This window comes from Zootoca vivipara, chromosome 2 (assembly GCF_963506605.1).
Source record: "Zootoca vivipara chromosome 2, rZooViv1.1, whole genome shotgun sequence".
NCBI lineage: Eukaryota > Metazoa > Chordata > Lepidosauria > Squamata > Lacertidae > Zootoca > Zootoca vivipara.
The window spans coordinates 89,256,163-89,279,645 of NC_083277.1; the positions used below are offsets into that span (position 1 = coordinate 89,256,163).

The following is a 23,483-nucleotide window of genomic DNA, read 5'->3' on the forward strand; positions in this document are numbered from 1 at the left end:
GGCCACCAATTTCTTTCTGGCACAATTCAAGGGGAAGGAGTTTACCCTTAAAGCCATAGATATCTTACCGGTAGGTCTAGGTTAGTCATCTCCTTTACTATCCTGCCCTAAGACCTGATGGGGTGCTCTTCTCTGTCCCAAATCTGGCAGATTTTTCAAGACAGCTGAGAGTGAGCCTCTTTGTCCTCCATTCCTTGAGAGGGCTCTTTGGACCCCCCCCTCCACCAGTCTTCCACCAGCTATTTAAAACTTTTAACACTGTTATTCAGACTTCCTTTGCTGTAGAAGTGCTGTCTTTACTGTAAAAGGAAAGGACAGAAAAATCCCAAAACAAATAAATAAGCTGCTCACCTACAGCCATCTGGAACTGCCATCAAGTCCCATGAAAGAATATTTATTATTATATTGTGATCTGAAAATAGCAAAGTATGAAATCTGGACAGAGTTGCATCTCTGAACTAGACTGAAGCCAGGAGTAGATTGTTTAATGAATGCCAGAGACTGCAGTAGAATGATAGTAAAGGTCTACCGGTAATTTTCTTTTTTAAAAAGACTAAAGAATAACACTTTCCTAGTTTCACTTCTATGCCATAAAATACAGTATATGGCATTGCCCATCATAGGAGCCAACTCCTAGGGGCCGTGGGGGCTTTGGCACCCACAATAAAATATTTGAGGGGGCTGGGCCCTCCAAAGTTGATGGGCATTCCCATTCAAATGGTGCGTGTGCACTGCATCATGTGATCAGTTATGCAGGGCAGGGCTTACCTGAGCCCCCACCATATTTTATTCAAGTTGGCACCCCTGTTGTCCATAGGCATTGTTCTGAGTTCAGGGTCACATATCACTACAGTCATTGTATGGTGGAAAGTGGAAGACAAAGGAGAAAGGATTGACACATGGGTTTCTCTGTGATTCTGCACCATGCCATATTCAGATGTCTGGAAACCTTCTCAGGAGAAATGGAATATTTTAGTATGAATATTTCTCTTTTGTATCAGTTTCAGATTCTTCTTGCTGTGTCGTTATTCCACCCTTACTCTCGCCCCATCTTTCTTTTGTTGGCTGTCACATAATGTTGTATTGTTTGTTTGTTTGTTTGTTTGTTTGTTTGTTTGTTTGTTATACATCCCTTCATCCGAGGTTCACAGGGCAATTTAAAGTTTAATAATAATAATAATAATATATTATTATTATTATTATTATTATTATTATTATTATTATTATTATTTATGCCCCACCCATCTGGCTGAGTTTCCCCAGCTACTTTGAGTGGCTCCCAATCGAGTGTTAAAAACAATACAGCATTAAATATTAAAAACTTCCCTAAACAGGGCTGCCTTCAGATGTCTTTTAAAAATAGGATAGCTGCTTATTTCCTTGACATCTGATTGGAGGGCGTTCCACAGGGCAGGCGCCACTACCGAGAAGGCCCTTTGTCTGGTTCCCTGTAAACTCACTTCTTGCAATGAGGGAACCGGCAGAAGGCCCTCGGCGCTGGATCTCAGTGTCTGGTCTGAACGATGGGGGTGGAGACTCTCCTTCAGGTATACAGGACCGAGGCAGTTTAGGGCTTTAAAGGTCAGCACCTTTACAAAACATAACAACAACCAAAAACAGGAAACCTCCATCACCCAGTTTTAAAGGCCATAGAATGTTCAATCAGCTAAAGGCTTGGTTATAGAGGAACCTTTTCTCCTGGTGCTGTTGCTGAGAAGGCACTGTTCTAATGTACCTGCTGAAGTGTGCCACCCGTTGATGGTTGGGGAACTTCCTATGGGGGGAGGATGGTGAGTGTTGCTCCAATGCAAGATCCTGGACTAGATGACCTTCAGGTTCCTTCAAACCTCACAATTCCTGACTGTTAAGTAAAATATATAAAGTCAGATTACCACCCAAAAGCTGCCGTAGGACATAATTCTTCCTGCTTATGCTATTAACGAGGCAGACCTGTTGTCCCCTTACAAGCTGCAAATTACACAGGCAAATGTAATTACCCATTCCCTTTGTTATTAGCACTCAGTGAGGAAGTTTCCAGCCATCCTTCCTTTCATGGCATTTCAAAGCTTTCTCATAAGATGCATTCCTGATATTAAAGACAATGAGATGTCCTTTTTTTTAAAAAAAGAATTCAATTAAACATATGCCTACTGTGACTCTTTATTCACAGCAAATTGTCTCTGTAAATAATCTTCATCAAAAGTCAGAACCAATCCCCATTAGTTGTTTAGATTAATTAATGAGTCCCCCTGGAGCCACCCAAATGAATTCAATTTAAACGTCAACAACTTGGCTACGGAGTTTCCCAGGTTGGCATTAAGACAATATTAAACCTGCAATAAGTCACATTTAAAATGTTAATTCGGAGAAGCTCTCCATTTAGAGCACTTAATTAAATCCTTAAATAAACTGCATGGGCTCTGTACCAGATGGTTCTGCATTTTCATTGCAGCAAAGAGCCTTGAAGTCATTGAGGGAAGTAATATCGTAGGCATGGTGAAGATAACCAGGATATATAGTGTAATAAAATCTAATCTTGTTTCCAGCCGGGAGATTCAGTGTATGTACACAACCCAGGCTAAAATTGTAAGTTAATTACATTAACCCCAGTATACTCTGGTATCTGAGCAGCCACGAGACAAAATTAGTCTTTTCCCATCATAAGATTCTTTTCAACTTCACTATATTAATTTTTCACCAAATACTTACTCATGAGGAAAATTGAAGTTAATGTAACCAAAGACAAAGTAATGCAGTCTTAATATTCTGAAGGGATTAGAAGGGGCTGCATAAATACACTCAGCAAATGTCAGTCACTTGGAATGGATTTTAAGGAAGTGGAGGGGGGGGTGCAAAGGAGAAAAAAATTATAGCATCCAGCTGTGTTATGCATTATGTTGAGGTGCCCTGGAAGTTACAATTTCAGGAATCCAGGCCTTCAAATAAATAGCTTAAGAGAGGTGGCCTCCTGATAGGAAGCTGGGATCCTGAGTGAACGCTTTCCATGGTGTTGGCTGTAAATAAAGGTGGCAAGTATGTCTTCCCTCTTGCTAAAGGCTCCCCCTTAGCATATGACAGGTTGACACTGGAAGTGAACAAAAGAGACTGGCCCCTGCTGATGAGGGTGATCAGCAGGGTACTCAAAAACTCAGACTCCTCCTGCCTCTTTCTGCATTCTAAAAGTTAAAAGAAATACATCGCATGTGACATTTTACCGACAGGGAAATAAATGCCATGTAGCAAAGAAAAATCCACTCCTAGCAGATCAGAACAAATAGCAATCCAGGAAAACCCAGATTGCCATTTTCTCTGAAGCGGTTTTCCTGTGGGGAAGGGAGTGGAACAAAAGGAAGTGTGGATAAGCCAAAGGTTGGCTTACCTCTGAATCAAGCCAAGACTAGCCATATATGGCTCACCCATTGCTAACATACTCAGATGTTTCAGCGTTGTGCTCTTCACATTGATTCTTTTGAGGAGAGCCAAATACTGGAGTGTACACAGTCCCCTTCCCTCAAGCAGCCTTAGAGAAGCTGTCCTAGCACTACATGACATAAGAAGCTGCCACTGAGCCATTTTCCTAGTACCAGAGTGAGTGTGGGCCATGCCTGGGACCCCTAACCTTATAAAAATACTAGTTACAGGTAGGTAGCCGTGTTGGTCTGGTGTAGTCAGAACAAAATAAATCTTCCAGTAGCACCTTAGAGACCAACTAAGTTTGTCATTGGTATGAGCTTTTGTGTGCATGCACAGTTCTTCAGATACTATTTGTTTTGTTTTTGTAGATCAGGAAGGGGAAGAAAGTGGAGGGGGTGGGGTGCTTCAATAATCACCACTTCTTGAGCTCCCCTCCAAATGGAAGAGCAGTTATAATAATCTGTGTGGTACCATTTCAGTGGATTTCAGTCTCCAGCCACCCTGACAGTCTTATGCTTCGAAATGAGCTCTTCTGAAAGTGAGAAGGGAGATGGATTTTAAATAGTACAGAGATGGTGAATAAATGCTTCCTTCTCTCCACACACCCACACCCTGGCAGTCCATGGCTTTACCTTATCTGTAGGGATGGAAGGATATGTCAAATTTGGTTCCCTCAGTTGCTGGCATCTGTCTTTCTTGGGACACAATGGAAGAGTGTGCCATCAAGGGTGAAGTCAAACCATTGGAGAGTTACAGCGCCGGCTGTGACTGTAGAGACCAATATGAGAGAGACATGTTTTGTTGCAGCTGGGGCAGGTGAAGGTATCTGGTTGTGCTTCTGCAGGTGCACCATGGCATTTCTTCTTTCTGATCTGTTGAATCACTGTTCTGTTTCAGTTGGGATGGTTTTTACTGTTCGCTTGTTTTTATAATTGTAACCTTGTAAATAAATATAAATCTGGGAAAGACTTCCTGCCTGAAGCCTTGGGGAGTTTCTGCCAATTAGTATAGGCACATCAATTATCTGACTATAATAAAGCAGCATCCTATGTATGAAATTAGGGTGTGCAGCACAGGATCAGCACCAGTCAGCTCACTTGTGCTCTATGTAGATACCAAGGTATTACCACCCAGCTGATTGTAAAGCAAAAAGGTAGTACTGTAGCAGCTTCTAGTGTTGGTTCATGGAGTGATGATTGGTTGCCTCAGCCACCTTTGCAAGTAATGTCAGTGTGATTTAGAGTGTGACAAATGTTTGCAACAGGCTGTGCCCAGTGACATCCCCACCACTCATATCCTTGCACATATGAAGTATTTATGGTACTGTTGGTGAATAGCTCTGTGAGACCCTCTTAGGGGCATGCTGCTTTTAGCCAAAAGTCCCACAGGTTTCAGTGTAGCAAGTGAACAGCCACAGCTACCGTAGCTGCAACAATGGCACTAGCTAGTGTCTGGACCATTGTGTGCCTGCATAGGCTTTGTCAACCAGTGTCAAATGCAGCTCTATAATAGCTAGCTCCTAATGCTATCTGCATGCTCTTAGGTTCCTGCAAGTGACCTGCTTCCCCCAAACGACATTGAGAAGTGAGGAGATCTTGACACATTTGTGGAATGTCAAGCATGACTCAGTTCGGGGAGCTTCTCCCACCTTTGACTAATTGCTGACCTGACATCTTTCTGATAGTGACCTTGTTTCAGCTAGTAATTCAAATATCTTTCAGTGTCAGAAATAATAAGTGCCACAGTGAGATGAACAAGCAGAGCTTAAGTTGAGCACAGATTAATGGGGTTTTAATATTCCTAATTTAATCACTCCTTTCTGTCTGAATGTGTGCAACATGATGTAGCAGCTAATTATTTTTTTAACCATGATGGGGATCTTTCCTAATCATTTTTATATTTAACATGGATGAAGGAAGGGCAGTGATTAATGATGGAATAAATCTTATGACACAGAAGCAAGCACAAGATCAGTTGAAAATATGGCTCTCTGGTGTGTATGTGTGTGTGTGTGTTTTAATCCCCATTTTCCATGCTGCAAATAATCACCAGCCCATTTTCATTTCAATTGTAAGGTTTCTGCCACTCCCCCCCAAAAATGGAGGGCCCCTGAAAGTTTTATTTTAGAGTAATTCCATTAGCAGATGCCTGTGAGCATCTTTCAAAATCCTGAGGTATTCCTGCACCTTCTGCCTGTAACAGAATTGCAATTATTTGCATTTGCAGGAAGATCAGTGTCTTTTCAAACATTTGTTCTTGACATAGTGTTCAGAATTACAGGTGAGGCAGAAACCTGCTTTTTGAATATCTCTGTTGGCCTAAAATGCAGTCAACTGAACTTCCAAGATGACTGCACTGAGTAAAATGATCCTGTTTCTGAAAAATGGATGGTCAAAGGATCCAATTATCGTTCTTTCTTTCGGCATTGGTTTTATGACTTTGTTGGGACCATGGGTCAGTCCCTTAATGAAATACAGTGCCATGATCAACCAGGCTGTATCATATACGTATCCGGTTCTGGTTCAGGATGATGGCAATATGCCAGATATTCCCTCCCACTCTTGTGACAAGGAAGGGCCAAGTCTTGAATGGCTAAAGAACTTCTGAGACAGGTCATTGTGATGCACAGACCTAGAAAACTACCACTGAAGCGGCAACCCAGGCCTGCACTGCTCTTTGGTCTTTTGTGCACATGTGTAACATTTCCAGGATATAATAAACTTGCTAACTTAAAAAAAAATGCAGTCAACTGCTTTACAGTTCCACCTTGTGCTGAAGTAGTGAAGAAAACCAGGTCACTGGAATCATAATGTCAAGTTAAGGCCAAAGCTACCTGGAGTGGAAAGTGTGTTTGTTTTAAAGAATTCCGATTCAATATGGTCATTGGATAGTTTTTTCAAAACTTTGAAAATGCATTTATTCAATGTCAAGCATGATTAGTGTTTATACAATGCCTTTTGCAAAGTCCTCCATGTACATTAAGGACCCAGGTGGCGCTGTGGGTTAAACCACTGAGCCTAGGGCTTGCTGATCAGAAGGTCGGCGGTTCGAATCCCTGTGACGGGGTGAGCTCCCATTGCTTGGTCCCAGCTCCTGCCAACCTAGCAGTTCGAAAGCACGTCAAAATGCAAGTAGATAAATAGGAACCGCTACAGCGGGAAGGTAAACAGCGTTTCCATGTGCTGCTCTGGTTTGCCAGAAGCGGCTTTGTCATGCTGGCCACATGACCTGGAAGCTATACGCCGGCTCCCTCGGCCAATAATGCGAGATGAGCGCGCAACCCCAGAGTCGGTCACGACTGGACCTAATGGTCAGGGTCCCTTTACCTTTACCATGTACATTATTGCAGCAATCCTTAAAACACATTTGTAAAGCAGACCAGTGAGTATTGTACATGGGGCAGAAAGATTATAACTTGAGGTGAGGCTTAACCTTGGTACATCCTGGCTCACATCCCCTGCTCCTATAGTTGGAGCAGGGGATGTGACCATTGTTAGGCAACCAGGAGTATGCTGTGGGCTCATGCACTCCCGCCCCATTCTTCCACCTCTACAGAATCTTCCATCCCTTCCCTGTTAGGAATAGCAACAGCACATGGCAAGCAAAGTGGCAGTGGTGCCTTGCTGATAGCAGTTGTCTTGTTTGCCAGGAAAGAGATGTGGTCAGGTGGCATCAGGTGTTGGTGGTGGTGAAGTTGGGGACTTCAGGTTGGCAGCAGTGGTCCCATGCTACCAAACCCTAGGGTTGCCAGACTCAATAGAGGACAGGACTTCTGTGCCTTTAATTGCCCTGCTCTCTTTTGAGTCTGGAAACCTTAAAGAGAAACCAGCAGACCCTTTGCTTGGAAATTAAACAAAGGGTCTGCTGGTTTCTCTTTAAGGTTTCCAGATTCAAAAGAGAGCAGGGCAATTAAAGGCACAGAAGTCCTGTCCTCTATTGACCCATGTCCCCTGGCCTTACTAGTATCTCTTCTCACCCCATCTCCATCCAGGCTGGCACCACTATCAGAAAGGCATCACTGAGACTCTGCCCTTCCTCACATGCCGCTGACAGTGTTGGTAGTTATAGTGCAACCTTGAGAACGTAACTGAAACTAGCCAAGGCTGCAGGGCCGGCTCTAGGCCCGCCTCTGGTGGCGCGGGACGCCAGGCCACCAGGGGCGCCGCTGCGCCCGGTGAGAGGCGCGGATGAGGCTGCCCCAGGCGCGCCTCCGCTATTCAGCGGCTTCAAGCCACTCTCCGGAGGCACGCGGGCTTGGGCGCGTCTCCGCCGCGCGCAGGGGTGTCGCAACATTAAGAAGATAGCAGGTGGGTTTAAGGTGCATCATTCCAAAGCCCTTGCTGCTAGCCAAGCCATGGCTTGTGCTCTCAAGGCCACGAATGTCCTAGATCCCTGGTCTTCAACCTTTCTACTTTCAAGGGTTGACTCATTTACTAAGTATTTACTGAGTATTTTCTGTGGAAGCTCCATAATAATAATAATAATAATAATAATAATAATAATAATAATAATATTTTATTTATACCCCACCATCCCCAGTCAAAACCGGGCTCAGGGCAGCTAACACCAATAAAATTACAATAAAACATAAAAAGCAATTAATTAAAATACAGATTAAAATATATTAAAATTTAAAATGCAGCCTCATTTTAAGTAGTCCATAAATCCAAGCCATGAGGGAGGAAAACACAGGGGTCAGACTAAGTCCAGCCCAAAGGCCAGGCAGAACAGCTCTGTCTTGCAGGCCCTGCGGAAAGATGACAAATCCCGCAGGGCCCTGGTCTCCTGTGAAAGAGTGTTCCACCAAGTTGGGGCCAATACTGAAAAGTCCCCGGGCCCTAGTAGAGGCCAATCTAGCCACCTTATGGCTCGGGATCTCCAGAATATTGTTGTTTGTGGACCTTAAGGTCCTCCGCGGGGCATACCAGGAGAGGCGGTCTTGTAGGTACGAGGGTCCCAAGCCGTATAGGGCTTTAAAGGTCAAAACCAGCACCTTAAACCTGATCCTGTACTCCACCGGGAGCCAGTGCAACTGGTAAAGCACTGGATGAATGTGATCCCGCGGCCGGGACCCCGTAAGGAGCCTCGTCGCTGCATTCTGCACCGGCTGGAGTTTCTGGGTCAGCTTCAAGGGCAGCCCCGCGTAGAGTGAGTTACAATAAAGCATGCAATAAACCATGCAATGAAGCATGCTCTAGGAGACACATGAAAGGCTGTCTAGGTCTACTGGATCTTGAAAAGTCCTGCATGAATCAAGAGTGACCACCAGGTCATACTCAACCATTTCCTACAGCTGCACATTTTGGGGTGGGGGAAAGATTTGTAGCTCACTTCTGTGCTTAAAAAGCTCCCAAAACGACTTGCAAAAAAAATACAACAAGCCAATTCAAAATGCAAAATAGGCGCCCTTTGCATGGCCGTGCACAGTACCTCGATCCCCGAGACAATGACAGAAGTTCCTGGTCCACCTCCCCACATCACAGCCCTTTGAGGTTCCCCGCCAAACCTCAGTTCTAATGAACCTATCTGTGATGGGGGGGGGGAGCGTGCAGTCAGCTCCAGAGCTTCACCCGCCCTACCATCCCTTTGTTTAATGGTCTTTTATTACAGGTTAACTTCTTTTACAGGTATGCGGGTGCTGCTACAGTGTTAGGATAGTTGCTGTTAAGGAATTTCCCTGCATTGGCAGGTTTTGCCGTCCCCATAGCAGATGTCACAACTTTGGCGATTTTAGGCCTTGGGCGGAATCCTTTAGTCTATCTTCCCTAAATGGGGGGGGCGTGAAGCGGTGATCCGTGTGCCCCCTGCAACGGCGATCCCAGGGCTCCCCGTTAAAGGGGCTGATTTGTGGCCAATTTAATCCCATAACACATTGTCATGAGTCATTCATTTCTTCCGGGTAGCTCTTGGGGTCGGGGGTCTCTACGTGGGCATGCAAAACTACAGCGGGACAGGATCTAAAAGCAGCAGATCATTAAAGATTGTAAAAAGTCTTGTCCAATGCACACTGAAAGCAGGAGCCTGACACCCTTCGAAATCGGACCCCAAAGGCCTGTCTTCATGCATCTATTTATCTATCTATCTCACGTTACAACGGGACAGAGAACACCATCTTCTGAAACTGCTCTTAAAGCTTGGGGAGATATGTATGGAGAAGGCAGTTGTGATAGAATGAAGGGAGAGGGTTTTTTTCTTACTGGCTAACCTGGTTTTTGTATAAGGGTCTACCCTCCCCCCCCCAATAAGAAGTATGATTGACTGCCACCAGACAGAATGACCCTACTACAGGGAACCAGACAGAGGGCCTTCTCGGTAGTGGCACCCACCCTGTGGAACACCCTCCCAGCAGATGTCAAGGCAATAAGCAACTATTTTACTTTTAGAAGACAACTGAAGGCGGCCCTGTTTAGGGAAGTTTTTAATGTTTGATACTGTACTGTTTTTAATATTCGGTTGGAAGCCGCCCAGAGTGGCTGGGCAAACCCAGCCAAATGGGTGGGGTATAAATATATTATTATTATTTATTATTATTATTATTATTATTATTATTATTATTATTATTATTATTACCCTATTAGGTCCAGTTAACTGGGGAGTATCTTCCAGTCAAAAGAAATAATAAACAAGGAAAGAAGCTCTGGATATACTTTCCCAAAGCTCAGTGGAGACAAAACCTGGTGAAATATCCTTATAACATAAGCTTAGTTCTCACAACCATGTAGTCAACACGTTGAGAACATTTTAGTAAGGAAACAGTTTTAAACCAACGAGGCCAAATGCCCAAATATAAAACTTGATGGAGGAAGGAGAGGCTGCTGTATGTAGAAACCTCTGTCTTTTGCATGACTGGCCTACTGTTCAAATGTAAGAGTACATCCATTGCTCCACACACTTTCACCTCAGGCCCCATCCACCTCATGTCCCCGTCCCCAACAAAAAGATTCTCCATGAAGGAATGCAGCCCTCAGGCTGAAAAGGGTTCCCCCATCCCCTGATATATATTGTGCGATGAATTTCCAGCACTATGACCAATTCACAACATGACCAATTCACATTAAAATCATTGTGGTGAAATAAAACAACTACAACTCTACTCCACACTTTTGCTAGAAAATAGGAAATGTCAGACAAATGCTTAGATGTAGTAGCAAAATAAAAGCACCTTGTTGCTTATTTAAAACTTCCATGACTACTAAGGCAGCCTCAAAACAGTTTCAGGTTTCAGTAGTGGTTTTTGAAAGCTGGGATTGGCATTGCAAGAAACACAATTATTCAAAGGACAGTAAGCAGTGGTAAGCACGCCTTTGCAGGGGAGAAAAGAGTGGGAGTGAGTTTGTACCAGAATGAATCCGTGGGTCAGCCCCCCCTCCCCCGTTGTGCTGCTCATCCCTCACTTCCATTTTCATAGGTTTGAGATGAAGACAAACAGGCTCTAATTATTTTTTGCTTGCACAGCTGAGCCCTTCAGCCCTCCATTTCCTTACCTGAACACTCTCATTCCAAGCTGGTTATATATGACCAAGCCCTGTGGCTGCATTTCTTCTGCAGTGGAACTCTGGTGTCACCGCTATCATAGACCCTTTCCTCAATTTCATTTTCTCAAGTGAGAGCCTAATAAAGAATGTTAATTTACTCGGGCTGCCTGTAATGGACCAGGCGGTGAACCAAGCATACCCAGAGGTTGAAAAAAAGGAGAAGTTTTACGAAACAAGATTATTGTCTGTCTCTGTTCAAGGGTAAATTCGTGTCTTGTGGTTCATGCCTGAACAAGATTCTACACCTGCTTCACACTTTTCCTTAAAAAAAGAAAATCAGGTACAATACACACTGGCCACAAGCCATATTGTCTTTATAGATGCTTGTCCCACACTCGGGCAACAACAACAAAAGGGACCAGGGCCGTCTTAAGCATATTGGGCGCCCCGGCGCCGTGGTGCGAAGATCGCTCCGGTGCCCCCCACCCCGTTTCCCACCACGGTTGTCTGGCGGGTGCAGTGTGCAGCGCCGCTGCAGCAGGCGCAGGCGCGTGGTGCCCCCCTGGCTGCCCGGTGCCCTGCCCCACCCAACCTTGCCTTAGAGCCGGCCCTGAAAGGGACAGATTATGGTTGAAGCTAAACATGCATGGTGTACAGTTCGGTTCATATGCGTGGGCAGTGTGTGCTTACTTTATACTTTGGGATCATACCCCAATATGCAAAATTCTTGTTTGAATCAGTTGTCAGTCTCTTAGATGAGTAGAAATACTTGGGGCAACAGCTCCTTACCTAGGCCACATCCACACCATGCATTCAAAGCACTATGCTAATTTGAACAATCATGGCTTCCCCCAAAGCATGCTGAGAGCTGTGGTTTGTTAAGGGTGCTGAGAGTTGTTAGGAGACCCCATATTCTCACCTTATTGCTCACAAAATCACAACCCGTTGTCCACTCCCCTGACAGAAACCCCACATTCCCACAGGGTTAAAATCCCCCTTTCAGGTTTCTATTCTCTGGAATTTGGTATAGCCAGGTCCAGACGGCATCCACTTGAGAGTTAATTAAAGAGTTCAAATGAGAAATAGTTGATCTAATGAAAATATATAACTTACCCTAGTGTAAGTCTCTATACACAAGCAATGGAAAGGGCCCACCATCAACTTTTAAAATGGGATTGGGGGGGGGGTGTTGTCTGGGAAATTACAATACAATTGGTTTAACATCTGTTTCAGGAAAACTGGTGGAAAGCATTATTAAATATACAAAGGAAGGGTGTGGAACCTCCAGACCATGCCCCTGATGAGCCCAGAGAGGCATCCACATCTGGTGAAAAGTCACACGCAACTTGATATATGACAGGGGTAGCCAACTCCCAAGAGACTGTGATCTACTCACAGAGTTAAAAACTGGCAGTGATCATCTGCAAAGCCACATGCAAAGTGCTACCTCTAAGGCAAACATAAGCACCTGTACCTCTCATTAGAAATTAACCAATGGAAGGTCATGGACGATATTTACGGTATCTCCATCAGGAAAAGCAGTTCAGAATTAACACATCTGATGGGATCACATATCTTCTGAGTTAGCCAAAGCAGACACGGGGCTGCAATTTGTAATTAAACTCCCTCATCTACTGATACTGCATTACAAACCCAGATCAGTTTAATTACAAAATGCTGTCACTTTGAGTCTTATTATATCAAGTAGCAAACAGATGCATATGCCTAGAGTCCCATCAGCTAGGAAAGAAAGAAAAAGTGACCCACCCCTCAATATGTTAAAATGTGAAACTGATACAAAAAGCTGCCTGCCATCACAGCAGGAGAGCTAAAAACAGAAAACCAAAAATATATAACTTTTGGGAGGGGGTTGGGGAGGTCAATAATTAGACAAGAGGACACTGACCATGTCAAATGCAATTTTGTAATGAATACTTATGTGATGGGCTTTTCTCTGAGATTAGAAGTAGACAATCAAATCAAGGCAAAAGTGAAGGCGCCCTCAAGGGTGGGGGGGGGGCAGTTTGGAAGACAAATGCAATTATACCACAAATATGTGCACTGCTATATGTTGTATAAGAAAAAGGCTCAAGGAAAACTAGGAATTGAATTTTGTGGGGAGGGAGTGGAATCTGCTTATGCTTAGTAAATCTGCCATCTTAATCATCATGTATATATTCATTTGAACAGGATCTTGAAAGTTTAAGCATTGTCTCTGCCTTGCTTTATGTTTCCCTATCTACAGTAATACAAGCTGTTAACAATCTGATGTTAGAACTATGCTGAGTGCTCATTTATGTTGGTCTGAAACAAATACACTGTTCCATATTCATGAAGCTTCCATTCTGTTTGCAGAGTATGACAGCAAATTGAATTTAAAGTCTTGAGTCCTCACTTTAAAATGTTCACATTCAAAACAATGAATTTTCAAAATCTGAAACATATAGCTATGGGAATTGTCCAATTACGGACATGTCAGATGCTTTGCACGTGTGAGAGCTGGAATGGCCCAGTGCAGATGTAGCATTAGCAGTCTCCAAACCATGGTTTAGGAGACTAAGAATATGGTATATATACATACTCCTTCTTCCTTTCTGACCATGAATTCCCCCCTCCATTCCTATTTATAATTCACTAGAATCATGTCTACACCAGGATTGACCAGAGCTTTCTAACCCTGGTTCCAAAGCTAAACAGAGTCATCATCAGCCTTGCAAGGCCGTCTTAAGCATGCCCGGCGCCCTAGCGGCATATCCAGGTAGGACCTCGAGAGACTCCTGTCTGAAACTCTGCCATTCAGTGTACACAGTGCTGAGCTAGATGGGCCCAGTGGTCCAACCCAGTTTAAGGCAACTTCTTATGTCCCTTCTAGCTTTCCATAGATTGCATGTTATTGGGCTAATCTGATAGGACATGATGGATCCTGCCACCTTGTAAGGGACTGGACTGCATTGCTTTCACATCCTATCTGGTCCTACTACATTTCTGGGATTTCCTAATTTTTAAAGCTCATGAGAATTGCTTGTTTTTAAACTAGCATGCCAGGTTAAGTTAGTCAGTTGGCTGCCTACAGCCCAATCTCAAGTATGGAAGCTTTCTTGCTTTTAAATCAGCTTGGCTAGGATTTCTACAAGATACAATTGCATCCAGGATATGAAAATACATGCGCTCGAATGGTGATTCTCTGAGCCTTGGCAGAGCTGCCTCTTGCTCTGTGAGAGCCCGTTGCCATGGCTACACCAGGGTGCAAATAGTTTCCTCATCAAAGTGCCTGCTTCTGCTGCCAGAGTCGCTCCTGTGCACTCAGTAGAGATCACAGATGAGGGGCAAGCTCAGGACAGCATCTTGGCAGGAGCAAGGTGGCAGCATCAGCATCAAATAATAGCATCAAAATAGCCTTGTAATTTGAATTGGAGGTGGGTGAAGGAAAAGCGGTGGGGTGTGTGTGTGTGTGTACCAGGGCAAGGTTCCTGATAGATCTGTCAAAATGCAAAGGTGCTATTTTCTGCTTGAGAATAATGCAGCTGGCAAAAATACACTGGGCTGGAATTTAGGCAAGAAACCTGGCTTCAACTCCTAGATTCTTTCTTTCTCTCTCTCCCCCTCCCTCACGCCCCACCATTCTTTTGCCCTTCTGGGTGAATCAATCTTCCGATGAAGCAAGTCAATTTCCCTGTTTCCTCACCCCTAAAATGGGAATAATGGCCTTTTCCCCAGGTGTGCCAAGCATTTTGCAATCTATCAGATAAAACTGCCATATGTGTTATAAGCATTGTTGTTAGTTGAACTTGCTGTAGGAAGTGGTCTTGCACTAGGCAGGCTGCAGGGGCGTGTCTAATGTATGGCAGCCTTGCAAAAAAAAACATGTGTTTGTTTAAAATAAAAAAAACCAGTGTGTATTTTTAATTAATTAGACAGGATTACTTGAATTTGCAAGTTTTACATTTGCATATGGTAACAATATGAAAATAATAATATTCCAGACCACACATTCAAAGAAGCCGCAAAAGTAATAGTGGAGTCTGCCATGCTTTCATTTCTGCTTCCAGTGGAAAATGATGCTCATGTAACTCTTTCTGTAGTGAGATCCATGGGTTCCAGTCCCAGATGATCATGAGGATGGGAGATCAATGAGTCCCACTGTCACAGTGTGCCTAAAGTGTTTTTAAAAGGCAGAATTTCTTCTTTACATTCACTTCTTTAAATATATGACTACTTGAGTTTCAAATCTGGCATCCAAGTTTTATGAATACAGTTTCATTTGGGGGATGACGATGAATGATTGATTAGTGAATCAGTGCACATAAGTACTGTGTTGTGTATGCTCGAATTTCATATCCCCAAACAATTTTGAAACTTGAGTATAAAATTCCCGTTAGTTTCCCAGAACTCGCAGGAAATTCCCTTGAAATATTCCATGGGTCGGATCTAAGAGGGACTCCTTTCCATTTGCGGAAGGGACATGAATCAAGTACAGTGGTACCTCGGTTTACAAACAGTCCCGTTTATGAACGCCTCCGTTTACAAATGCTGCGAACCCGGAAGTGTTTACATCCGGGTTCCACGGTGTCAGTTGCGCAGAAGCAATCTGCGCAGCACACACGTGTGCAGAAGTGCTCTATCGGCACTTCGCGCACACGCAGAAGCGTGCCTTCGGGGAGCGAATGCCTTCGTTTACGAACGCCTCCGTGGAACGGATCGCATTCGTAAACCGAGGTTCCACTGTAGAAGGTTTTGCAAATGAAAGTGCATGGTGGGGTGCAGATGTGATTTTTGCCAATTGCCGTACCTTTGGGCCAGCTCCCATACAATTTCAGAGGGTCTTCCCAACACTCTGGAACAGGGGTTGTTTTTTGGGGGGAGGTGACAGGGGGAAGGCTGACCTGACACCAGAAAGCACCCCATGAGTCAAACACTGGATCCAGCCCAATGGCTTTCTTGCTGATGTTTAGGTACTCTGTTACCCCCCCCCCTCCCGCCAACTAGTGCTGAAGAAGTGACATTCTAAAACTCTGAATGTGCAAATCTTGTTGAATTACACTTCAGGTCTAGCAGTAGCACACACTGACCCTTTCACATCAGAACATACACTTTCCTGGCTTTGGTATCAACTAAGCCTGGACCCTAACCGAACTGTGAGTTCCGGTTTTCACAAAAGGAACATGCACACACAACAAGGTAGAAATAATCATGTTAGTTAGATGAGAGCTTTATCCCCATGATTTGCCAAGATTTCACTGGCTTGTCTTTCTTGTTTTGTTTTCCAGTGCATGTGCATGCTCTTTCAATGTTACTGAACAGACACAATGAACTAGTGGTGGATGGCGAGAGACTTTTTTGTGTGTAATGTATGAAGCTAGTGAGGCCACTTCCAGTCAACCTCTTTATTGAGCATTCATCCTGATAGGTTTGCACAAAGTTTGCAGGGAGGTGAGCCGATGTTTCCTATTTATTGGCCATTCATTCTAATTTCTTTGCAGGGAGGTTAGAGGATGTTACACCAAGCAGACATTGTACCACACTTTCTTGGACATTTCCCCTATCAATTTCTTTGTTACAAAAAGTCCAGGGTTTTCTTGGGTGGTAGGATGGGGAGAGTCTGTAGCAGAAGAACTCCAAATCAACTTTAACTGCATTACCTGAATTTACTGGTATGTATCCCACTGGTGGAATCCAACCTAAAAATACTTTCCAGAAGTGCTCTGAGTCTTGGGGGACTCAATGGGACACCATAAAGAACCCAAGCTGGCCACCAACAAGGACAAAAAGAACAGAGAGAAAACTTATAAGATGTACGTATATGAATGCCTTTCAAGCTGTTTAGTTTCGCATGGGAGAGTTATGAGGTCATCGTGAATTTATGTTCAATTCTGTTGTTATTAATTGTGGATTTTTAATATGAAATTGCAGCCAATTCCCTTATTAAAGTGGCTTTCTGCTGCGGAGACTCTGTGTCTTAACGAAAACCCTGAAAATCTCCCCCTGAGCTGCAATGTGAAAATCCAATTCTTTGTAGCTGATGATTCTGCAAACACATTTCCTGGAATTCACGAAAGCCTTAGAAAGCCTCACAATCATTTGAATAAAGCAAAGGACCATTTGCTGGCAAACATTCTCTTTTGCATATTCAAAAGTCCAATCTCTATTCTGTGGCAGCATCCTTTCAAATGAATAAGACCATCAAGAGGCAAAGTAGCAGCACTGGGGATTTAGCCAAACAGCTTTCATTAAAATGAACCACGTACATTTTGGTGTGTGTGAGAGAGATGCTATGTCTTTGGTTGTCATTTACATTATAGACAGAATAGGGTGTGCCGGATGGCTTTCAGATAGGACCTTGCTATTGTATCTCATCTCTTATTGGGCCAGTCTTGGGGCAGCAGGGAAGATCTTCAGGAGGGTTTTAACTGGATCTCATTGCCTTTGCCCTTACCAAGAAATCAGGCAGCTAACATTTGCTGCTTTCCCAGAATTTAAACTAGGGATGGGGAACTGGATTCAGCCATTGGGGCAAGATACCCTACCTGTATTATTATTATTAGTAGTAGTAGTAGTAGTAGTAGTAGTAAGGGACCCAGGTGGTGCGGTGGGTTAAACCACTGAGCCTAGGGCTTGCTGATCAGAAGGTCGGCGGTTCGAATCCCTGTGACGGGGTGAGCTCCCGTTGCTTGGTCCCAGCTCCTGCCAACCTAGCAGTTCGAAAGCACATCAAAGTGCAAGTAGATAAATAGGGACCACTACAGCGGGAAGGTAAACGGCGTTTCCGTGTGCTGCTCTGGTTCGCCAGAAGCGCCTTTGTCATGCTGGCCACATGACCTGGCAGCTATACGCCGGCTCCCTCGGCCAATAATGCGAGATGAGTGCGCAACCCCAGAGTCGGTCACGACTGGACCTAATGGTCAGGGGTCCTTTTACCTTTAGTAGTAGTAGTAGTAGTAGTAGTAGTAGTAGTAGTAGACTGCTTCACAGCATAAAGCCATCAACACAGCATAGATCAAAACAGAACAGAGAAACGCAAGCTCTAAAAACAATAAAATCAATTCAGCAAACTCTGAAAGCACTAAAACCATCCCTATAAACTTCAGAAACAGAACATAACCCTTCAGCCCTACTAGCTGCTATCTTGCCTAAGTTGATTATTTGTACATATCAATTGTATGTACCTGCGTGCTGCCATTTTCTGTGCTGGCCCATCTGAGAGGGAGGAGGCTATTATTAGTATTATTTATTTATTTATTTATACCCCGCCCATCTGGCTGGGTTTCCCCCGCCACTCTGGGCGGCTTCCAACAAATACCAAAATACATTAAAATATCACAGATTAAAAACTTCTCTAAACAGGGCTGCCTTTAGGTGTTTTCTAAATGTCAGGTAGTTGTTTATCTCCTTGACCTCCTATGGGAGGGTGTTCCACAGGGCGGGTACCACTACTGAAAAGGCCCTCTGTCTGGTTCCCTGTAGCTTTGCATCTCGCAGTGAGGGAACCGCCAGAAGGCCCTCGGCGCTGGATCTCAGTGTCCGGGCTGAACGATGGGGGTGGAGACGCTCCTTCAAGTATACAGGACCAAGGCCATTTAGGGCTTTAAAGGTCAGCACCAACACTTTGAATTGTGCTCGGAAACGTACTGGGAGCCAATGTAGGTCTCTTAGGACCAGTGTTACGTGGTCTCAGTGGCCACTCCCAGTCACCAGTCTAGCTGCCACATTCTGGATTAATTGCAGTTTCCGGGTCACCTTCAAAGGTAGCCCTACGTAGAGTGCATTGCAGTAGTCCAAGCAGGAGATAACTAGAGCATGCACCAGTCTGGTGAGACAATCTGCAGGCGGGTAGGGTCTCAGCCTGCGTACCAGATGGAGCTGATAGACAGCCGCCCTGGACACAGAACTAACCTGTGCCTCCATGGACAGCTGTGAGTCCAAAATGACTCCCAGGCTGCGCACCTGGCTAGTGCTGAGGTGCACTGAATGACCCTCAAGACTATTAAATGTTTGCAATATGTAAACCTATTGAAGGAAGCTATTTGTCTTGGGCACCATTTGGGTAGTTCCTGCCATTTTAAGAATAAGCAAACATTAAGCAACACTTGCCTAGGAAGTAAATATCCCTTTCCAAATGAAGAAGCGATTAACAGCCAGATTTGTTCAGCCTTAATTTCGCAGCAGCTTGAGCGCCAGCAGATTGGCTGGTTCTGCCTCTTTGGCATCATTGCGAGATGGCATATCTCATGGTGTTTTAAATGGGGATGGAGCAGCATTTCTGATCTCATTTTCCAGTATTTCAGCTGTGCCATAATCTATTTACCACACAATTTGTGTCACTTTGATAAGCGGCTGCTTCAAGACGGCATTTATTAAAATCAAGAGCAGGGACAGCTTTCAAGTCTCTCATGTGTTGTAATAAATGTTTGAAATTAGTTATTACAGTGTTTGGCATGGTTCAAATCATCTACTCTATCTTAAATGACAAATGATCATATCCTGGACATGCATTTTTGGGTGTGTGTGGACAAGCGATCATACCACAGACACTGTGTGTGTGTGTGTGTGTGTGTGTGTGTGTGTGTGTGTGTGTGTGAGAGAGAGAGAGAGAGAGAGAGAGAGAGAGAGAGAGAGAGAGAGAGAGAGAGAGAGAGAGAGAGAGAGAGTCAGAGTTGCTTGGGAGGGAGATGAGTGATGGGAAGAATCAAACTCTGTTAGCCCTACAAATTGGCAATGGGTTTTTTTTGGGGGGGGGAGGAAAGGTGAGTTAAAAATCAGTTGGAACTATGAAACAAAACCATTAGCATCAGCTCTGGAAAACAGTTTAGTCCAAGGAAACAATAGATTGGCTTTAACTTCCATGGCTAAAAATGAAATTAAAATTGACCCAAAACATGCTTGAAGGCTTAGAAAGAAGAGCTTAAAAAAAAAAAAGTGGGGCGGGTTCACATGTTAACTTTTTGGAGAAGTCCAGCTGATGTGAGAACTGCATGTACCTTTACATACCTCCACAAATTATTATGTAAATTCCTAATGCAGAGATTTGAGCCACATACAGATCTGTTTGCTCTAGAAAACCTTTTGGGGTATGTATCAGATCACAGCTGAGATTCCATGTATTATTAGTGATTCAAATTTTACATTTTGTTTCTAGGTATGAGGCATAAAGTAATATTAGGATTTCATTTTGGTGGAAAATAGCTCCCGCATACCAAACAAGAAGTAAATCCTCCACTGCTTTTAATGCATTATTTGCTGCTTTTGTTTGTTGATGTGCTTGCCAGTCTTTGAATATCTCCTTAAATGTATATTCTTGTGTGTATATAATTCTATATGTATGGGTGTGTATACATACACATACATATACATACACACATACAGATGTATTAAACACACACACACACACACACACACACACACACACAATAGAAAAGAGACACTTATTAAGACAAATATTCTGTCTCAATTCATTTCTTTCTTCATTTTCCCATCAGGAACATAATAGCTAAATTTATAGTGTTGAGTCTGGGCTATAAATTCTATTATTTTCAGTCACAATATCCATTATGTCTCTTGAAAGGGCCCCCAGGGCAAGGGGAGAAAAATCTGAGACAAAAAAAAATTCTTTGGAAGAGATGTGGGGGGAAATGCCTTCCCTTTAGTTTGGTGTGTACCTTTGTGCATTCTTGCTGACACTCTTACCCTAGCTTAATCCATCTGCCTAGTTTCTTGATCACTGGTTGTTGCAATCACATCCATCCCAGTATGACTGACAACTCATCTGTGATGGAAGTATTTAATTATGAGATAATTTATTGCACCTCTACAAACCCAGGTATCAGGCAGGAAAAAATGAACTGTAAGAATGGTGATTTGGAAGGTGGAGATGCATACATTCTGAAAATGTCAGACAGGAACCTATTTCTGCCAACAGAGTGCTGTCGGGAGATCCAGGAACCATTTGGTTTGAGGTTGAGATATAGCATAGCAGTCAGTTATCCAAAGTGGTGTATCCTTAGACCTCACACAGTCCCTTTGTCTGGCACAGAAAAGAAGGGTAAGGGCTTATCCACACTTACCTTTCCGCTGGTCTTTCCAGACATGGTCCATGCTTTAAAGCAGGCATCGGCAAACTCATGTTTTGGCACTACAATTCCCATAATCCCTGACAACTCGTCCTGTTAGCTAGGGATCATGGGACTTGTAGTCCTAAAATATCTGGAGGGCCAGGTTTGCCTATGCCTGCTTTAAATGCCCTTCTTTGTGCTGGAGCTTTCCCTACAAAACGCACTCTTTGGTGCTCAGTCGAAACAAACAGTGATCCATGGAAAACCTAAATTGATGTTTGCTCTGATTGAGCTCTAAAGAGTTGATTTCCATGGGGAAAGCTCCAGGGCAAAACAAAACAAAAATATGCTTGGACTTGGAGCTTTTAAGTGTGAACCTGTGCCTGGAAAAAGGAGGGCAAAAGGTAAGTGTGGATAAGCCCTTAGTGGTGATTGGAAAGCTAGGTAATGTCTCTGACTTGGTCATGCCCATTATAATGTCTGACCTTCTGCATTGCATGGTCAGCAGACCCCGTGCCGTGCCGACCCAGCACTTGACTGCAGAGACTAGAGGGTGGAGAATGTCATCTCTGGGTCTTAGGCCAGGCTTGCATGCTTTCAGACTAGTCCTGGCCATCTTTGAATTAGAGTATAGAAATGCACAGCTGAAGCTCATTAAGTTCCTCTTCCGGGATTGAAAACAGAATGGGCCTCTTGAACTCCTAAAGAAAAACAAGTATTGACCATTTAGCGTGAGCTCATCATGTTGATATTCCTCTCCATTTATGGCCCTAACTGGCCCATGGCACATACAGTGGTGCCTCGACTTATGAATTTAACCCGTTCCAAAGGCACCTTCGTAGGTCGAAAAATTCATAAGTCGAAAAGCGCCATTGGAAACACAATTTCCCATAGGAATGCATTGGAAACGGAAAAATTCTTAAGTCAAAGCAACCCCATCTAAAAATTTGCAAGTCGAAAAAACCCTATCTAAAACCGCCGCGGTTTCCGTTCAGATGTCAAGAAATTAGTAAGCATGCGGCCATTTGCCCCATTTGTAAGTTGAAAAATTCGGTTGTCGAGTCATTCTTAAGTCGAGGTACCACTGTACTGTATTTGCATAGATATATAGAGAGTGCCTCTGGGCAGATTAAGATGGTGAGTGGTCTCACTGGCCCTGCATTTTGCAGCACACCCAGCTGCCTTGAAAGGAAAGTTGGGGTTATTTTTGAAGTGAGCCTGGGAAATGCAACAGATCTGGGACCTGGCACAATAAGCTCAGTGAATGACCCTGGGTCGCTCCCTAAGAACACCCCTGGTCACTAATGTTTAAGAGGTAAGAGGTAGAGCACTGCATCCAGGTGTGTGGTAGTCACTGCCTCTGTGATTCTAGTCATTTGTCTGCAGGGTAAGTGCTATGGGGAAGCCCTGCACACACTGGCTTCCTCCCCCCTCCTGCACCTTCTTCCTCCCACCCTTGTTGCAGCACTGCAGACATCCTGAGTCTCTCCAGATCCTCACACCTAAAAATGCCTCCCTCCGGCAAAGAAAACTGGATCAAGGTGTTGTGGGTGAGGTGGCCCTGTAGAGTGCCATCTGCACTGCCATGTTGCCATAGCGGGAGGATGTGCTAGGTGTGCCCAAGCAAACCCTAATGTTTGGGTTATTCTTAAAGGGGGGTCATGTAGCGAAGCTGCATGGAGGAGCAGTGGGGGGGGGGACAGACAAAGGCAGAAGGGAGCAAAAGGGGAGCAGACAGAGATGCAGGCATCATAAAAAGGCTGGTATGGATCTGCAGTTTCTGCCTGCGTCTGTCCCTGGAAGCAGTGGTAGGGTGAATGGCTCCAACGGTGACAGTGAGGGAAGAGGAGGGAGCCATTCTCTAGGCAACGAAGATGAAGAATTCTGTTTTGGTCAATTTGGGTTACTTCATCTGGCTAAAGATAATGAAAATAGACTGAATCTTTGTATATGCCTCGTTATCACTATGGCAAAAATAATAATTTAAAAAGTGTATTTTGCGTCTCATTTTTTAAGTTTGCTTTTTTAAAGTAAAGTTTAGTTGTTAGTTTAAAAAGTTAAGTTTTAGTTTCTTTAGTTTATTTGATGAATAAAAATAATGTCCTTTATGACTATGAGTTGACCTTTTTTTAAAAAAAACTCTGGGTGCATGGCATAATGAAATGTGCTGCACATGCCTATGGTAGAAAATACTATATTTAGAGTAGTAATCTTTATTACTATAGCTACTATTACTTTAAGCAGTATTTGACTCAGCATAGGGGCAGTGGTGCAGACACTCCTTGGGGCCACCACTTCCAGGATGCCTCATGCTGATGAAGGACATTTGCTCAGAGCAAAGTATGGGTGTCCAGGACCCTGCTGACCTCTTTGTCGCAGCAGCAAAGTGGAAGTGGCACTCCTTGTATTAAATGGTGAGTGACTGGGCCGGGGGGGGGGTACAATATACACAAATCAGCTTCTCTTTCATTGTGCCACCTGGACAAAGGTCTCAGTGTGATTAATGATTGGGCCAGCCCTGCCCCAGTCGCCCACTATGGAGAGACGT

General features: G+C 44.0%; 1 protein-coding gene across 1 annotated transcript; it reads left to right on the forward strand.

Annotated features, from left to right (window-relative positions):
• Positions 1 to 5,760: 5,760 nt before the first annotated feature.
• Positions 5,761 to 6,021, forward strand: LOC118076547 (NADH dehydrogenase [ubiquinone] 1 alpha subcomplex subunit 3-like). The gene has a single exon (XM_035099389.1). The coding sequence runs from the start codon at positions 5,761 to 5,763 to the stop codon at positions 6,019 to 6,021; it is 261 nt and encodes an 86-aa protein (XP_034955280.1).
• The last annotated feature ends 17,462 nt before the right edge of the window (positions 6,022 to 23,483 follow it).

Coding starts and splice junctions, on each gene's coding strand:
- LOC118076547 (XM_035099389.1), top strand. CDS start 5,761: ATGACTGCACTGAGTAAAATGATCCTGTTTCTGAAAAATGGATGGTCA.